The sequence below is a fragment of the Salmo trutta genome, chromosome 17 (assembly GCF_901001165.1).
Source record: "Salmo trutta chromosome 17, fSalTru1.1, whole genome shotgun sequence".
NCBI classification, from domain to species: domain Eukaryota; kingdom Metazoa; phylum Chordata; class Actinopteri; order Salmoniformes; family Salmonidae; genus Salmo; species Salmo trutta.
Genome location: NC_042973.1, coordinates 40,782,930 through 40,802,203, shown reverse-complemented (window position 1 = coordinate 40,802,203; position 19,274 = coordinate 40,782,930). Strand labels below are relative to the sequence as shown.

At 45.0% G+C, this 19,274-nt stretch overlaps 1 protein-coding gene across 1 annotated transcript in view; it reads right to left on the bottom strand.

Moving 5' to 3' along the window:
• Positions 1-1,003: 1,003 nt before the first annotated feature.
• Positions 1,004-19,274, bottom strand: part of LOC115152198 (neural-cadherin-like) — a 98,717-nt gene continuing 80,446 nt past the window's right edge. Inside the window, exons 29-33 of the mRNA XM_029696793.1 lie at positions 15,448-15,712; positions 14,461-14,650; positions 9,854-10,104; positions 2,842-2,996; positions 1,004-2,114 (exon numbers count right to left, since the gene is read on the bottom strand). Of these exons, the coding sequence (XP_029552653.1) occupies positions 1,467-2,114; positions 2,842-2,996; positions 9,854-10,104; positions 14,461-14,650; positions 15,448-15,712 (1,509 nt within the window). The 3' untranslated portion in view covers positions 1,004-1,466. The remainder of the gene's footprint in view (positions 2,115-2,841; positions 2,997-9,853; positions 10,105-14,460; positions 14,651-15,447; positions 15,713-19,274) is intronic.

Sequence of the window (19,274 nt, the reverse complement as noted above, 5' to 3'; positions counted from 1 at the left end):
CCGGGAGCTACATACTTTTTAAGTGCATCTCAGAGAATTCCAAAGGGTCAACAAGGTTTGGGTTCAGGACATGAAGGATTAATTATGGAGCAGGAATGAGCTCATCGTTATCATTTTTAATTTTTTTAAATGTATTTAACTAGGCAAGCCACTTAAGAACAAATTCTTATTTTCAATGACGGCCTAGGAACAATGGGTTAACTGCCTTGTTCAGGGGCAGAATGACAGATTTTTACCTTGTCAGCTCGGGGATTCGATCTAGTAACCTTTTGGTAACTGGCGCAACGCTCTAACCACTAGGCTACCTGCCGCCCTATTATCATAATCATCATCATATTTTAATATACCGTAGCTTGTTGCTAGCTGCTAGAGTCACATGTTGGACATTGGATTCCTTTTCAAACCCTTGAGGCAATGGCACATTAAGTCCCACAACGTTGAAGGTGACGTTGTGTGGTGGTTGTGTTTGCTGGGTTCTTACTTTATCCATGTTGTGTTGGACTCTATGCTTCCTTTTATAGCAACGCTAGCATCTTTTTCAGCTGAATTTCAGAGTTGTAACCCGGGTCACCAGCCCCTGTTCATGGTTGATGATGAGTTTGAGAGACAATAAGCAGGGGATTGAGGTAGTCACAGTCAAGATATTGGGACATACTGGTCCTGGTTCTCAACCCAAACGCTTTCCAGTCTAGACAAGTGGGTTTTAGTAGCATATAATATTTAGACGCCGTTATGAATCAGTAAATAAGAGGTAGAGCATAACAAGTCTGTATTGAGGTACTTAACTTGCTGAGGAATACAGGCATGCATTTACCCAGCATAGCTTTTGATAAAGAAAATGGGATGGTGAAAAAAAATACATTTGATCAAAAAAAAGAATATATTATATTATCACTAACATAAATTCCAAAATATTTTGGGATTTCTTTAAGGAAACAATTTCATAACTAAAATATTATCAAAGATATTTATTTAAATAGAATTAAATCAAAACAAACAAATATTTTTTTTCTTCACAGAATTTATATTACGATAATGATCAACAAATACTTTTGCCTTCTTTTACATATGTTTTTGTGAGGCTTTCTGTTCAAAATGAATGCAATTTTGGTGTTACCAAAGGGTCAAAAGGTGCTTTCCATATGGAGTATATACAGGGCATTGCCAAGAAAAAGGTTCTACTTTTCCAGATTGTTTGTAAAATATATAATATCAAGTTAAAGCGTCACATTTTTGCCACAATCCGCCCATATAATACTTTTCAAAGGGGTCACAAATCAGAAATGTACATTTCTTAAATATTTCTTCTCCTTTGGTTTTTCCCCCAACACCATCATTGGATCAATTGATATAAACATTTCACAACTTCCAATTTTTGAGATGCTGCCTTTGAACGTCCTCTCCTTTATATCCTTGAACTCAGTATCCAAGTGTGAATTCCAATCTTTTGTATTCTGACTCCAGTCTCATCCGCTCTTCTCACAGTTGGGCTGCGCCCTGCACTCTCTATCCTTCACTTTGTCCTTCTGTCCCTCTGTGCTCTTGGCGGCAGCAGAGTCCACAGCACCGTCCACTCTGAGTTCACTGGCAACAGCTCGCAGTGCTTTGAGCCTGTCCAGCCGTGGGCTCTGGGATCTCTGACGCTCCAGGCTCTCCTGACCCCCCTGAACCCTAACCTCTGACCCCTGACCTTCATCGCTGAGGGAGCTGAGCGAGCGCACGGCCAGCCTACCACGCTGCGCCTTATTGGACAGGGGACGCAGTGAGGTCATGTAGCCGGGGTTGTCCCCCGGGGAGCGGTCCGTGTCCCTGATGACCTCACACAGGTAGCGGGCCAGGTCCTGACTGGAGAAGGACAGGGACTTGTGGGAACGCCGCATTGCAATGGGAGAGGTGAGGGTGGCTGACCCGGACGGAGGGTGGGCCAGGCGCAGGGCGATTGCTGTGCTGCCGTTTTTGGGTCCATTTGGTCCTTTTGGTTTGGTCCCATTCTTCGTGTCTGGCGGCTTGGTCGTCTGAGGGTAGGAGATGATGCATTGTGGGTAGCTGTACCACAGTGACTGGGCTGGACTGGGCCGCAGAGACCTCTGTAACTCCACCATGTTGAAGGCATTCTGGAGAGTGAGAGAGGGACAGAGATAGAAAGGAAGAGACAAAGACAGAGAGGGAGAGAGAAAGAGAGATGAAGAAGATTAGAGAGAGTTGTTTAGAGACGAGCTGCTTATAAAAACGAAGAGATTAATACACAAAGAAAACACTCAACAGCAGGACCTGAATTTATAATAATATTTGACAATGAAATATGCCAGTCTGCTGTGCTTTTGACTGGAGAGGATTTTTTATTCTACCTAAGAAAAAATCATGAGGCCTAAGTGGCAATGTTGGCAGCAACAGCCCCATTGATTGGCCTTGTAATTAATTATCTAATTGCAGTGGGAAAAAAGTGCTATTAAAGCAAATAGAGACATTATTAAGGAGTATTGGTCTCTGACATCCTTTTCCTAATGATTCTGCTAGGATGGTTCTTTCGGTGTTAATTTCCAAGCCTCTACCAACACCAGTCCACCTGGTTTGGTAGAACTGCCAGACGAACACTCACTATGTAAACTGTGACTCTGTGAATCTTCCCACGCCTTGCTTGGTTTATAAACAGTTTGTTTATCTATGGTTTCTATGGTTTCTCCTGTGCCTGTGAGTTGTGATCCTAATTTCCCTAAGGGAATCCATCAAGTTGTATTCTACTATATTCTGTATTGTACTGGTCTTATGACTCATAGGTTATGGAGAGATAATGGTAGATGTGTTGAAGGACATACTGAGATTCAGAGTCTGTATCTGTACCTGGTCCTGCTCCCCTCCACCCTCCTCGTCATAGTTGAGCACGTTCTCTCGGATGTCCTCCCATTCTCCGTGGTGTGCGGAGACGTGGTAGACGCCCTCCTTCAGGCCCTTGTGTCTCCTCCAGCAGGAGTAGAGGGACAGGCCCAGCATCAGCACTGGGGGAGGGGGGGGGGGGACAGAGAGCACGTTGGGAGGTGGACAGCGGACCGGGGGAGAGGGGTAGAAGGTTTCACCCAATGTTCTATCAGTTAAAAATGTACATAAAAGCTTGGATTGGAGGGGAGAGAACCAGATACCCACATTTTGTGCACCACATTGGCTGCGTTGACACATGCAGCACTATTAGTCAATCTGACTAGTCAAAAGACTAGTGGGAAAAGAATTGGGCTGCCTGTGTAAAAAAATCCATTGTAGTCCACTTATAGGCCTCGAGCGAGGTGGAGAGAGATATATAGATAGATGGACAGACTGGGGGCAGTGGGATTCAATATCACGCCGACACGTATGTTATATGTGCTGCATGTGCCAGGCAGCAGCACAACCCACTAGACCAGCCCCAGGCTCTAGAAAATATTTCTGACACCAAAATGGCCACCATACATCCACCCATACAGTAACTCGGATACCCAATACCTCTAAACCGGTCTTTCTTTGTAAAAAAACAGTAAAGACGTATGATCCTTGTGGATAGGCAGAGTAAATTACCACCACATTGTTCTATGCAATAATCCAGTCAGTCTGTCCTTATCAACATCGATGAGGACCTGGAGCTATAGGACAAAGCAACAGAGACTGAGACACCACGTTCTCCTGTATTTTCTATCCTATTTCAAAGACGACAACCTTTACACTTCTCTTCACAAAACCAACAATCTGCATGTCCAAGCCAAAGCCCCTGTGGCCAGAGCTCCCAGGAATATCGAGAGAGCGTTGTAGGAATGTTGTAATAGCATTGTGTGAATGCTGCTAGAGCACTGACATCAATCACATCTATGTGTTGAATTATACAGTATGCTGCGCTGACCTTTAAAATCCATTCATCTCTACCAATATTTCTTCTACTGTCTGCCATCTCCCTCCCTCTCGCTTCCTTTCTCCTTTCTTTATCTGTCTCATTCTCTCCATCTTTCGCTCATTCTTGTTCGTCTCTTTGTGTTTCTTTCCTTCATTCTCCATGTCTCTTTTGACTCTGTACGGCTTTTATCTCTCACACTGAAGGTGATGCATCGGAACAGGTTCGTTTTCTATCGCGTTTTGGTTTGGAAGCATAATAATTGAGGGGTGCATTGCAGCAGTTACACTGGACTTAAGTAATGGTTTACTGAACACATATGACACTCATCAAGGTCACTCAACTGAATAGGTTTTCAAAATCAGCAAAAATAACATTTCATATAATTGGGGTTTGAAAATGACTCACTGTCTGTGGCTGGAATTTGACTTTTAATTATTTGTCTCTACTCAAGGCACCCATAAGTCATTAAATATTTATATTCTATATGATTATATCTCTATCATCCAAGGCCATCATGATGCACCAGAAAGTTATCGGACTCTTCCTAACATTGATTTAGCCTGGTTCCAGATCATTTTGTGCTCTCTTGCCATCTTCTATGGTAATTGTAGCATGACAATGGCTACAATAATAGGAGTTGGCAAGAGAGCACAAACAGATCTGGAACCAGCTAACATTGACTGCAACAAGTGGAAAGGTAGACCTCCAGCTATGCCTACTCGGTGGGTGCTGGAGGTAGGTTTATTGTCAGGTTCTATTGATCAGCTAACCTTGCTGCATGCCCTCCACTGTGCCGTACAGACCCAGAGAAACACGATGGAATCCAGATGAGCTGGGATCCCAGCAGTACTCAGAACTCCCCCTCAGCCACAATATTACCACCTCCACAGTGCTTACCATTTTCCTTTTTATCCACACACACCTCCAATCACCTGAACCTCACATCAAACACACAAACACACCTCTACGGGCCAATTAGTCAACACGCCCAGCAGTGGTGCTTTATCACACACACAGAGTCAGACGAACACACACACACACAAACATGCACACAGAAGGACGAACACACACACACACCACAGGCGGCCAGTGGCACCTTAATTGGGGAGGACGGCTCATAGTAATGGCTGGAACGGAATACATGGCATGGTATCAAATACGTGTTCGATAGCATTCACTCCATTCCCAACATTATTATGCCCCCTCCTCCCCTCAGCAGCCTCCTGTGACACACACACGCTTGCCGATTCACAGATACAGACACGGACAGACAAGGACAAGGACATGACAGACAAGGACATGACAGACAAGTGTCCACAAAAACACACGTGTGCGCGCGCACACACACACACACACACACACACACACACACACACACGATGATCAGTGGCAGTGCTGGTGTTGTTATATCTCTAAATATATTAACTCAGGCTGGAGAACAAACACAGCTCCTATCCATCTTCCATGATGCTGCTTTGAGATTAGCCACCAACCATGGGGGTCTTGGGATGTTAGGTTTAATGTTTAAAGAAGGCTTTTTAAGCCTTGAGACATGGATTTGGTATGTGTGCCATTCAAATCAAATCAAATGTTATTTGTCACATGCGCCGAATACAACAGGTGTAGACCTACCTTACAGTGAAATGCTAACTTACAAGCCCTTAACCAACAATGCAGTTTTAAGAAAATACCCCCAAAAGAAGTAAGAGATAGAACGACAAATAATTAAAGAGCAGCAGTAAAAAACAATAGCGGGGCTATATATAGGGGGTACTGGTACAGAGTCAATATGTCATTGTGTGTTAGTTTGTTGGTGATGTGGACGCCAAGGAACTTGAAACTCTCAACCTGCTCCACTGCAGCCCCGTCGATGAGAATGGGGGCGTACTTTGGGGGCGTACTTTTTCCTGTAGTCCACAATCATCTCCTTTGTCTTGCTCACATTGAGGGAGAGGTTGTTGTCCTTGCACCACACGGCCAGGTCTCTGACCTCCTCCCTATAGGCTGTCTCATCGTTGTCGGTGATCAGGCCTACCACCGTTGTGTCATCAGCAAACTTTATGATAGTGTTGGAGTCGTGCCTGGCCGTGCAGTCATGAGTGAACAGGGAGTACAGGAGGGGACTGAGCACGCACCCTTAAGGGGCCCCCAGTGTTGAGGATCAGCGTGGTGGACCCTTACCACCTGGTGGCGGCCCTTCAGGAAGTCCAGGATCCAGTTGCAGAGGGAGGTGTTTAGTCCCAGGGTCCTTAGCTCAGTGATGAGCTTTGAGGGCACTATGGTGTTGAACGCTGAGCTGTAGTCAATGAACAGCATTCTCACATAGGCGTTCCTTTTGTCCAGGTGGGAAAGGGCAGTGGGGAGTGCAATAGAGATTGCAACATCTGTGGCTCTGTTGGTACGGTATGCAAATTGGAGTGGGTCTAGGGTTTCTGGGATAATGGTGCTGATGTGAGCCATGACAAGCCTTTCAAAGCATTTCATGGCTACAGACGTGAGCATTTCAAAGCATTTCATGGCTACAGACAAAAGATTTAAGAGCCTTTGAATAGGGTATGGTAGTAGCTGCCAGGTGCACTGGTTTGTGTCAAGAACTGCAACGCCTCTGGGTTTTTCACGCTCAACAATTTCCAAGAATGGTCCATAACCTAAAGGACATCCAGCCAACTTGACACACCTGTGGGAAGCATTGGAGTCAACATGGGCCAGCATCCCTGTGGAACGCTTTCAACACCTTGTAGAGTCCATACCCTGTCAAATTAAGGCTGTTCTGAGGGCAAAAGGGGGTGCAACTCAATATTAGGAAGGCGTTTTTTATGTTTTGTACACAGTGTATAGCTAGATGGAAAAATGTATGATGGCATGTCAGAAAGTAAATGATATTACACAACATATAACATGGAGTGAAAATATGAAAGGAGAAACAAAGGACAAGACAAAGACAGATGAGAGAAGGGAAATGCTGTGAGGTTTTATTAAGAAAAGTATGTTCTAGTACAAAAACACAGTCACTTTAACAACTATTTACATCCATTCTATATGGAAAGGAAATGTCCTCTTCAGTGAATATCAAATCCAATGACACATACAGTAAAAATGTCAATGTAATGGACAATAAAGCTGTTCATTGCTGAATTTGAAACCCATTCAACAAGTGGGTAAGTATGCCTAAGTATGCCTAATGAAGCATACTTAGATGGCACATTTTGCCTGTCTCTGGTTCTGTCAGTGGCAAATGTTGAACTTGGCAATCAGCCAGTCTGTGATGGGTTATGTAAATCTGAATTATGGATGATCACTTAAACTTTTATTGGAGTTTGAGGCAGAGGAGAAAAGACGGAGAGTTCCAGTTGAATTTAGCAGCAGGCCGTCAACCCGCCTCAGTGTGTTGTGGGGGATGTGTGTTGTCTGTGACTTTTTGTCCAGGCGTTTGTTTGTCACTTGCGCGCACACACACACACACACACAGACACCTCTGTCATCTCCAACAAGCCTTGTCTGATGCTGACTCGCTCCCTCAGTTATGACTTCAAGTAGTAGCACAACTTAAAACATTAACAGTTATCAAAGGACCTCCAACCGCAGTATCCGGTTACAGACAGCCCGGTCTAAGAACTGTAGCCTGAGTCATGTTAGAGACAGAAGGTGTTGCTAGCTACTGAACTGGATTTCCCATCACAGAGAGGATTCAAGAAAAGTTCATATAAACTCTTGGTGACCTCCCATTTCCATGTTGATATATTCAGGAATTCGCCTAATTCAAAAGGTCAAAGGTTTGAGTGCAGATTATAAATTCCCGGAACTAGAGTAACTACTAGGTAGCTTAGATGACTGCAACATGCAGTTTCATTTACATATTCAACACGTGAATGTCCGTGAATGATGCCAAGGCCTCCGTTTGTTATCTTTGTAATTATCATATCAAATATTGAAGTATAGCATTTGATCTGTACCTCATGTGGCTGTTGCAATACACCAGCCACATGCCCCGGCGAGGTATTGTGCTGTTGAATCAGTTATAGAGGTAGCAGAGACTGTGTGTTGAATCGTCAGACCAATTTATAACCCTGTTTTTGATAGAGAGACTCATAAACTGTATACAAGTAGCTGTATGGAGAGATAGCCCACTGCACTGGACACACCAACACAGCTTACTATGTGTCAGCAGCAAACATGGACACATTTAGGTTAGGTGAAAACGGTAGGAGAAAGTAAATGGCAAAGAAATAGAAGAGGGAGATCAAATCTGACATAAACGGACCTAACAGGACTGGAATGACAAACAGACGAGATAAAAAAGTAAGGGAAAGGAGGATGCAAATAAAAGTCTGAATTCAAGAAAGACAAAATAAAGGAGGGCATGACTGAGGGGCCCCCAAACTTTTTTGAACTGTAACTCAGTGAAAGCTTTGGGGGTTTTATTGTGGCTCATAGAGTTATCAAAATCAATGTTTCTAGCCAGGACCCATGCAACCCCACTGACTGAGGCCACTCACAGCTCCTGAGAGCCATACTAAGAACACTTGGGGCTCAATTCCATCAAATCCACATTGCAGTATTTACGCAGTAGCTCTTTTCCCCATGGCCAAATAAAATCACAGATGGTTTTGGGTACTGCAAGAACCTATTACCAGGTAGATACCAGAGGAGGCTGGTGGGAAGAGCTATAGGAGGATGGGCTCATTGTAATGGCTGGAATGGAATAAATGGAACGGAGTCAAACATGTGGTTTCCAGATCTTTGTTGTGTTTTATACCGTTCCATTAATTCTATTCCAGCCATTACTATGAGCTTGTCCTCCTATAGCTCCCCCCACCAGCCTCCTCTGGTAGACACACCTCACCGATTGAAGCTTCCAGTTTTTAGAACTAGAAATCTGCGTATCCAGCAAGGTTGGGTAGGTTACTTTCTAAATATAATCATTAAAGTTACTAGTTACCCGTCCAAAATTGTAATCAGTAACATCACTTTTGAATTACCCATAAATGAATGTTGCATTTTACTTTATGGGTTGGTTATGTAGGCTTGTTCTAACCCATTGCTTTCTACTACAAATAATAATATGATTAGGCTCTATCTTTACATTAAAAACCAGTCTGTCAGATTTCCAGTCATTACAATTAATTTAATAGCTCTTGATCTTCAAGAAAAATAAATTGAAATATGGGAATATAGATTAGCCAAATTGTTTTACCTGAGAATAACCCCAAAACGAAGGACTTATTACTGATTATGGTTTTGTTGTCATGGAGGACTGGTTGGGCTAATTGCTTTGAGTTGAAAAATAAATGTTGCTCTCATGGAATGGCATGCTTTGAGCACTACCGAAAAGTACTGTTTGCATCTAAAAAATGTAAAACATTTAACAAAATAAAACAAGCTTTGGGGTCCCCCAACCCCTCAAAAAAAAAACAGATAGCATATCAACACATCATAAGCCATGAAATGCCAATGTCCAGAGCAAATTATCCCAATTTCAAACTCTCCCTAAAAATCCCATAGGGATGCTGGCCCCTGTTGACTCCAATGCTTGCCACAGTTGTGTCATGCTAGCTGGACGTCCTTTAGGTAGTGGGTCATTCTTGATGCACACCGGAAACTGTTGGGCTTGAAAAACCCAGCAGCGTTGCAGTTCTTAACACACTCAAACCAGTGCACCTGGCACCTACTACCATACCCTGTCCGAGGGCACTTAAATATTTTGTCTTGCCCATTCACCCCCTGAATGGCACACAAACACAATCCATGTCTCAATTGTCTCAAGACTTAAAAATCCTTCTTTAAACTGTCACCTCCCCTTCATCTACACTGATTTAAGTGAATTTACCAGTTACCATCAATAAGGGATCATAGCTTTTACCTGGATTCACCTGGTCATGTCATGGAAATGTTGTTTCTAATGTCTTGTACACTCAGTGAACATTTGTGAAAATCCACCCACAACCAAAACCAGATGAAACCAAATCAGAGAATAAAGATGAAAGTCCATATAGTTACCTAGGAAGGCTAGGACACAGATACTGATGGCAAACGCAGAGCTGAGGCTCAGAGTGTTGTTGTCGTTGTTGTGGTAGAGCGTCAGAGAGACCTCACAGTGGCGCCCACGGTAGCCCTCCGAGCAGTGACACGAGTACTTGGCAGGCGAGTGGGCCACACAGGTGCCGTGGCGACAGGGCCTGCTGACACACAGCGTGTAGACGCACACCTTGCTCGAGTCATTCTCCTTCGTCATGTGACCAGGGGGGCACCTGTGGAGATGCAAATAAGGAAAGAGGTTGTGGAGAGTGTGATTCATTCACCTGAACTGGATGGAAATAACTTTTAATTATAAGGGATAGGAATAGCCGTCCTGGCACTGTGAAAATCTCAGCCAGGTCACCCGTGATACAAGTCAGTATTCGACTTTCAACTATGTCTGAGGACATCGGGAGATGATGTGGAAACTGGCTACTAAGTACCCCCGAGTGGACATCCCATGGTGATGAAAGGCCTCCGAGATGTTTCACATGCTCTGATCCCAGCTAGGGATGACAGGAAACACTGGAGTCCAGTGGAGTTTAAAGACGCTGGCAGCTTAGACACTCCCTGTCACTACGGTTAGCTTTATTTACTCAGGTTGACACACCGCTAGGATTCTCAAAAGAGCTGAGTCATTGCAGGGGGGTGGGGGGTGGGGGTGTTCTCTAAGTGCGTCGTTAAGCCATGTGTCGATACTGATAGGATCTAAAGAAAAGCAGCCCTGTTCTTGAATCAGCTTTCTCCATTCAAATCTTACCTTAACATTAGAATTATTCCACAGTACTGATGACGGATCAGGCGAGATATTACCACCTACGGCTGCAAATAGGCTATTGAGGCAGCTTATTACTCTTACCCAATAATTCTGCACAAAATCATAGATTGGGCACATCATTGCGCACATGTTGTCACACATCATGAAACACATTGAGGCAAACATTACAGACATTTTTATCCTTCACTTGTTTGTAACAATTGCAAACACTTAGGCAACTTTTTATTTTTAGTTAACTTCATTCTGAGTTTATAGGCAATCACAGACAGGCAGATTATCAGTCAGACGTCTTGATTCGCTGTTTAGCCAAGATTTTCAGTGAATAAAGTGATGTTAACGATGCGCTTTGGCTACTCTACTTATGGTCTTGAACGAAGGCTTTGGGAAACACCTTGGCTACTAAAGATACATCGTAAGAAGGTTATGACGATAATCTTAATGCTGCGAAAGCTTTGGAAATTGTACTTGTCATAGAATTCTGAAACAACAGGTGTAGACTAACAGTGAATTGCTTACTTACGGGCCCTTCCCAACAATGCAGAGATGAAATACACAGAGTAATGATAACTTGGCTATATAGTATATTGACACCCTTACATGGACACCCTTTCAAATTAGTGGATTCGGCTATTTCAGACACACCCCTTGCTGACAGGTGTATAAAATCGAGCACACAGCCATGCAATCTCCATTCATCAACATTGGCAGTAGAATGGCCTTACTTAAGAGCTCAGTGACTTTCAACGTGGCACCGTCATAGGATGCCAACTTTCCAACAAGTCAGTTTGTCAAATTTCTTCCCTGCTAGAGCTACCCCTGTCATCTGTTATTTTGAAGTGGAAACATCTAGGATCAACAACGGCTCAGCCACGAAGTGGTAGGCCACACAAGCACACGGAACATGACCGCCTAGGGCTGAAGTGTGTAGTGCATAAAAATCGTCTGTCTTCAGTTACAACACTCACTACGAGTTCCGAACTGCCTCTGGAAGCAACATCAGCTATTCATCAGGAGCTTCATGAAATGGGTTTTCAATGGCCGAGCAGCCGTACACAAGCCTGAGATCACCATGCACAATGCCAAGCGTCGGCTGGAGTGGTGTAAAGCTTGCCGCCATTGTACTTAGGAGCAGTGGAAATGCGTTATCTGGAGTGATGACTCATGCTTCACCATCTGGGTTTGGCGAATACCAGGAGAATGCTACCTGCCCGAATGCATAGTGCCAACTGTAAAGTTTGGTGGAGGAGGAATAATGGTCTGGGGCTGTTTTTCATGGTTTGGGCTAGGCCCCTTAGTTCCAGTGAAGGGAAATCTTAACGCTACAGCATACAATGACATTCTAGACAATTCTGTGCTTCCAACTTTGTGGTAACAGTTTGGGGAAGGCCCCTTTCCTGTTTCAGCATGACAATGCTCCCGTGCACAAAGCAAGGTCCATACAAAAATGGTTTGTCGAGATCGGCGAAGAAGAACTTGACTGGCCTGCACAGAGCCCTGATCTCAACCTCATCAAACACCTTTGGGATGAATTAGAATGCCAACTGCGAGCCAGGCCTAATCGCCAAACATCAGTGCCCGACCTCAGTAATGCTTGTGACTGAATGAACGCAAGTCCCCGCAGCAATGTTCCAACATCTAGTGGAAAGCCTTTCCAGAAGAGTGGAGGCTGTTATAGCAGCAAAAGGGGGACCAACGCCATATTAATGCCCATGATTTTGGAATGAGAGGTTCAACGAAGCGGTGTCCACATACTTTTAGTCATGTAGTGTATGTATATATAGGTAGGGATAAAGTGACTAGGCAACAGGATAGATAATAAACAGCAACAGAAGCGTATGTGATAAGTCAAATTAGTTAGGGCGAAAAGGGTCAATGCAGATAGCTATAAGAGGTTAATAGCTACCCGGACCAACTATTTAGCAGTGTTATGCCTTGGGGTAGAAGCTGTTCAGGGTCATGTTGGTTCCAGACTCTGTGCATCGGTACCTCTTGCCATGCTGTAGCAGAGAGAACAGAGACTTGGGTGGCTTTGCCAATTTTTAGGGACTTCCTCTGACACCGCCTGGTATAGAAGTCCTGGATGGCAAGGAGCTCGACCCCAGTGATGTACTGGGGCGTACACACTATCCTCTGTAACGTTTTATGGTCGGATGCCAAGTAGTTGCCATACCAAGCGGTGGTGCAGCCAGTCAAGATGCTCTCAATGGTGCAGCCTCATGGGGGGTAATGTGCGTTGTCGTGCCCTCTTCACGACTGTGTTTGTGTGTTTGGACCATGATATTTCCTTACTCATGTGGACACAGAGGAACTTGAAGCTTGACCTGCCCCGTTGATGTGGATGGGGCTGTGCTCGGCCCTCCATTTCCTGTAGTCCATGATCAGCTCCTTTGTCTTGCAGACGTTGTGGGAGAGGTTGTTGTAGGCTGTCTCATAGTCATCGGTAATCAGGCCTACCACCGTTGTGTTGTCAGCAAACTTATAATGGTGTTGGAGTGGTACGTGGCCACGCAGTCATGGGTGAAAAGGGAGTACAGGAGGGGACTAAGCACGCACCCCTGATGGTCCCCCATGTTGAGGGTCAGCGTGGTGGATGTGTTGTTGCCTATCCACACCACCTGGGGCGGCCCGTCAGGAAGTCCTGAATCTGATCCTAGTAATCCATCTGGCCCTGTGGCGTTGTGAATGTTATGTTAACCTGTGTTTATGTCTTACTCACATCGGCTACAGAGAGCTTGATCAAACAGTTATCCAGAACAGCTGGTGCTCTCATGCATGCTTCAGTGTTGCTACCCTCGAAGCAAGCATAGGAGCTATTTAGCTCTTCTGGTAGGCCAGCGTCACAGGACAAGTCACGGTTGGGTTTCCCGTTGTAATCCATGATAGTTTGCAAGCCCTGCCACATCTGACGAGCATCAGAGCCGGTGTAGTAGGATTCGATCTTGGTCCTGTATTGACTTCTTGCCTGTTGGATGTTTTGTCGGAGGGCATAGGGGATGTCTTATAAGCGTCCTGATTAGTGTCCCGCTCCTTGAAAGTGGCATCTCTAGTCTTTAGCTCAGTGAGGATGTTGCCTGTAATCCATAGCTTCTGGTTGGAGTTTGTACGTATGATCAATGTGGGGATGACATTGTCGATGCCCTTATTAATGAAGCCGGTGACTGATGTGTTAAACTCTTCAATGCCATTGGATGAATCCTATGAATCCCGGAACATATTCCAGTCGGGTCATCGGACCACTTCCATGTTGAGCGCGTCACTGGTATTTCCTGTTTAAGTTTTTACTTGTAAACAGGAATCAGCTATGGTCAGATTTGCCAAATGGATGGTGAGGGAGAGCTTTGTACGCATCTCTGTGTGTGGCGTAAAGGTGATCTAGAGTTTTTTCGCCTCTAGTGGCACAGGTGACATGCTGGTAGAAATTAGGTCAAACGGATTTCAGTCTTGTCAGGTGTCCTGCACGCCGGCCTCTATAGCACCGTCTCCTTCTTCTTTGAGTGTCAGGGATTTCAGCCTGGTTCAGGATAATCAATATGTCTTTCGCCTCCAACTCATTGAAGTAGAAGTCCTTGTCCAAATCGAGGTTATTGACAACTGATGTCCAGAAGCTTTTTTCAGTCATAGGAAACGATGGTGGAAACATTATGTACCAAAAAAGTTAAGATCATTGCAAAAAAAGACACAAAATAGCAGAATTGGTCAGGAGCCCATAAAACAGCCGCTACTCCCTCCAGCTCCACTACAGCGCCATTATAGCTTATAGCCTAGGGCCCAGAGTTTTTCCTGACAAGATTTCCAGCCGTAATTTATGTACCTGCACTCGTGTTTCCTCCAGAGGTCCACACATATGAAGGGGGGAGAGCACTGGTGTTTCCTGCAGGCGTCTGAGGGGCAACCTGGGGATACCCCCTGGGATGTGACCACCTGGAGGCCCTTGGACCCCACGGAGGGCTGCTTTGCCATGGGCATGGGCCTCCCGTTCAGCCTCAGATCTCGCAGACACCCTGGTGGAAAAACACAGAGAGGGAAAGAGAGATGAGACACAGCAACATAGTGACATTCAGAGACATACACACTATGCCTGAGGCAAAACCTTTAAAGTAAGTTTCATGAAGCGACGGAAACACACCCACACACACACACACACACAGAGAGAGAGAGAGAGAGATAGCCCGGGGCTTAGCTGTCAGTGCAGCCCTTTGTTTCAAAGGATATTTACTTTGTTTGGTTGTCTCGCCATCCTCTGGGAAGGATGTGTAACACATCATTTATACAGACACATCCCTGCTCCTTAATAATTTATACTGACACATCCCTGCTCCTGAATCATTTATACAAACACATTCCTGCTCCTGAATCATTTATGCAGACACATCCCTGCTCCTGAATCATTTATACAGACACCTCCCTGCTCCTGAATCATTTATACAGACACATCCCTGCTCCTGAATCAAGTCCTTCACACTTCATCTGCCTCAGCCCCAAATCCATTGCCGACCTCCTCAGAGTCTAGATCTAAAACCATTTGAGATAGGAAGGCGGGGGTAGCTAAGGAATCATTCACCTCAGTGATTTAGATTGGTGAAACACAATGGTGCATCAGTCTTGTGCTGCCAATCACACACAGATAATACATGATTTTATACCACTTTCATTTGTTTGTTCATTTGTCCAAGCATTTATCTTCCCTCGTGGTCCTCTGGCAGTAACAACTAGTGGGAAATGCCAGTGTGAAGTTAGGTGGATAATATTAGTGGTCAGTACCAGGGGGCAGTACCAGATGGCAGTACCAGCACCATACCTAAGAAGCTGTGGTTGTTTCCTGAAGGGAAAGTGTTCCCCAGCATCACCACTGTTTGATCGATGACTATCTCCTGACTAGTCCCAGGAGCGGCTGTGACCTCTTGCCTCCCGCCGCCACCATCCAATCGAAGGGTGAACTCTTTGCCATGACGATCCAGCTCCACCTCGTGCCATTCTCCGTTGTCAAGGCGTTGGAAGGGCAGCGTGAGGTTGTAGAGTCTGTCACCCAGGTTGTAAAAGACAGCCAGTAGCCCCTGAAACACCTGAAATATACAGTGCATATCAATCAATTGAAATGAACCAAAACTGCTGTAAAAATCACAGATCGCACCATTAAAATGTCAAACATTCAATTAAGACCATTGTACTTAATATTTAAACTTTGCAAAACTGACACGGACATTACTTAACTCAGCCCAGAAGGAGAATCTCACAGACAACAATTATCCACAGCAGCTAAGCCTGAGCAAACATACTGGGCTGGAGATGGGGCTGGGAGGGGCTGCTGCCTGGTATAACTGCAGCTTGTACTTGTGTGTCCATCCCTTAATTGGAAACCGTGGGGCTGAGATAATTAAATACTGTGTTTTAATGTATGCAGCATGACAGCCCAGATTGTTTGAACTATTGCTCCCTCAGCATGGTCATAAGAGCATAATGCCAACATTCTATTCCCCCTGCCACACTACGAACCGATTAACCCCCCCATCTATCAAGCCCCTTCCACCCCCCTGTCAGCAGATATATAGGCTCCCAACAATGCATCTAATTGCTTGCAGCCTAGGCAACCATATGACAATGAGCCCAATTAATCCCAACGTTATACAGAATCCGACCATGAGAACACTAGCAATACATTTTCAGCATCACTAAGCAGTACAAACACTTTACTACAAAGTAAAAACTGTCAATGTTTTCACAAGTAAAACTTTTTCTATTTTAATTTTAAAACCCTTCATAGGGAGATAAATAAAAAGCATCTCAATAAGCAATGAGGGTTATAAGCATTGGTTTCCACCTTTTCGCTAACACTCAACAGAATAATGCAACCTGGTGGGTTGGAAAACACTTTCAAGGGTTCCATTATGTGAACATAAAATAACATGTTTTTGTCATCGAATACGGCTCCCTGACTCACCTATTACTGCTCATTGGACCCAATGATCACTAGGCTACACAGCTGATGCCCCATGGACATTTTCAATAATACGGTACCTCATTTTGTTTATCTGTTGGCCCCAGCCTCGAACTCAGGTCCTGTATGTACCTAACGGACCCGCTCTGCCCATTCATCGCCATTTACCCGTTGTTGTCTTAGCTCTCCATATCAACACCTGTGATTGCTTTATGCCTCTCACTAATGTCAATATGCTTTGTCTACTGCTGTCTTGGCTAGTTCTTATTGTTTAATTTCACTGTAGAGCCCTCAGTCCTGCTCAAAATGCCTTAGATAGCTCTTTGTCCCAACCCACACACATGCGGAGACCTCACCTGGCTTAACTGGTGCCTCCAGAGACGAAACCTCTCTCATCGTCACTCAACACCTAGGTTTACCTCCACTGTACTCACATCCTACCATACCCTTGTCTGTACATTATGCCCTGAATCTATTCTACCACGCCCAGAAATCTGCTCCTTTTACTCTCTGTTCCCTACGCACTAGACGGCCAGTTCTTATAGCCTTTAGCCGTACCCTTATCCTACTCCTCCTCTATTCCTCTGGTGATGTAGAGGTTAACCCAGGCCCTGTAGCCCCCAGTACCACACCTATTCCCCAGGCACTATCATTTGTTGACTTCTATAACCGTAAAAGCCTCGGTGTCATGCATGTTAACATCAGAAGCCTCCTCCCTAAGTTTGTTTCATTCACTGCTTTAGCACACTCAGCCAACCCTGATGTCCTAGCCGTGTCTGAACCCTGGCTTAGGAAGGCCACCAAAAATTCTGACATTTCCATCCACAACTAGAACATTTTACGGCAAGATAGAACTGCCAAAGGGGGCGGAGTTGCAATCTACTGCAGAGATAGTTTTCAGTGTTCTGTCATGCTATCCAGGTCTGTGCCCAAACAGTTTGAGCTTCTACTTTTAAAAATCCACCTTTCCAGAAATAAGTCTCTCACTGTTGCCGCTTGTAATAGACCCCCCTCAGCCCCCAGCTGTGCTCTGGACACCATATGTGAATTGATTGCCCCCCATTTATCTTCAGAGTTCGTACTGTTAGGTGACCTAAACTGGGATATGCTTAACACCCCGGCCGTCCTACAATCTAAGCTAGATGCTTAGGTACAAGGTACAACCAGGTACAACCCTAAATCCGTAAACACGGGCACCCTCATAGATATCATCCTGACCAACCTGCCCTCTAAATACACCTCTGCTGTCTACAACCAGGATGTCAGCGATCACTGCCTCATTGCCTGCCTCCGTAATGGGTCCGCCGTCAAATGACCACCCATCATCACTGTCAAATGCTCCCTAAAACACGTCAGCGAGCAGGCCTTTCTAATCGACCTGGCCCGGGTATCCTGGAAGGATATTGACCTCATCCCGTCAGTAGAGGATGCCTGGTTATTCTTTAAAAGTGCTTTCTTCACCATCTTAAAAAAGCATGCCAGATTAAAAAAATGTAGAACTAAGAACAGATATAGTCCTTGGTTCACTCCAGACTTGACTGCCCTTGACCAGCACAAAAACTTCCTGTGGCGTACTGCATTTGCATCGAATAGCCCCCGCGATATGCAACTTTTCAAGGAACTTAGGAACAAATATACACAGTCAGTTAGGAAAGCAAAGGCTAGCTTTTTCAAACAGAAATTTGCATCCTGTAGCACAAATTCTAAAATGTTATGGGACACTGTAAAGTCCATGGAGAATAAGAGCACCTCCTCCCAGCTGCCCACTGCACTGAGGCTAGGAAACACTGTCACCACCGATAAATCTACGATAATCGCGAATTTCAATAAGCATTTTTCTACGGCTGGTCATGCTTTCTACTTGGCTACCCCTACCCCGGCCAACAGCTCTGCACCCCCCCACCCACCCCACAGCAACTTTCCCAATATCCCCCCCCCCCCGCTTCTCCTTCACACAAATCCAGATAGCTGATGTTCTGGAAGAGCGGCAAAATCTGGACCCCTACAAATCAGCTGGGCTAGACAATCTGGACCCTCTCTTTCTAAAAGTATCCGCCGCAATTGTTTCAACCACTATTACTAGCCTGTTCAACCTCTATTTCGTATCGTCTGAGATCCCTAAAGATTGGAAAGCTGCCGCGGTCATTCCCGTCTTCGAAGGGGGAGACAATCTAAACCCAAACTGTTACAGACCTATATCTATCCTGCCCTGCCTTTCTAAAGTCTTCGAAAGCCAAGTTAACAAACAGATCACCGACCATTTCGAATCCCACCGTACCTTCTCCACAATGCAATCTGGTTTCCGAGCTGGTCATGGGTGCATCTCAGCCACGCTCAAGGTCCTAAACAATATCATAACCGCCATCGATAAAAGACAGTACTGTGCAGCCATCTTCATCGACCTGGCCAAGGCTTTCGTCAATCACCGCATTCTTATCGGCAGACTCAACAGCCTTGGTTTCTCAAATGACTGCCTTGCCTGGTTCACTAACTACTTCTCAGATAGAGTTCAGTGTGTCAAATTTGAGGGCCTGTTGTCCGGACCTCTGGCAGTCTCTATGGGGGTGCCACAGGGTTAAATTCTCGGGCTGACTCTTTTTTCTGTATACATCAATGATGTCGCTCTTGCTGCTGGTGATTCTCTGATCCACCTCTATGCAGACGACATCATTCTGTATACTTCTGGCCCT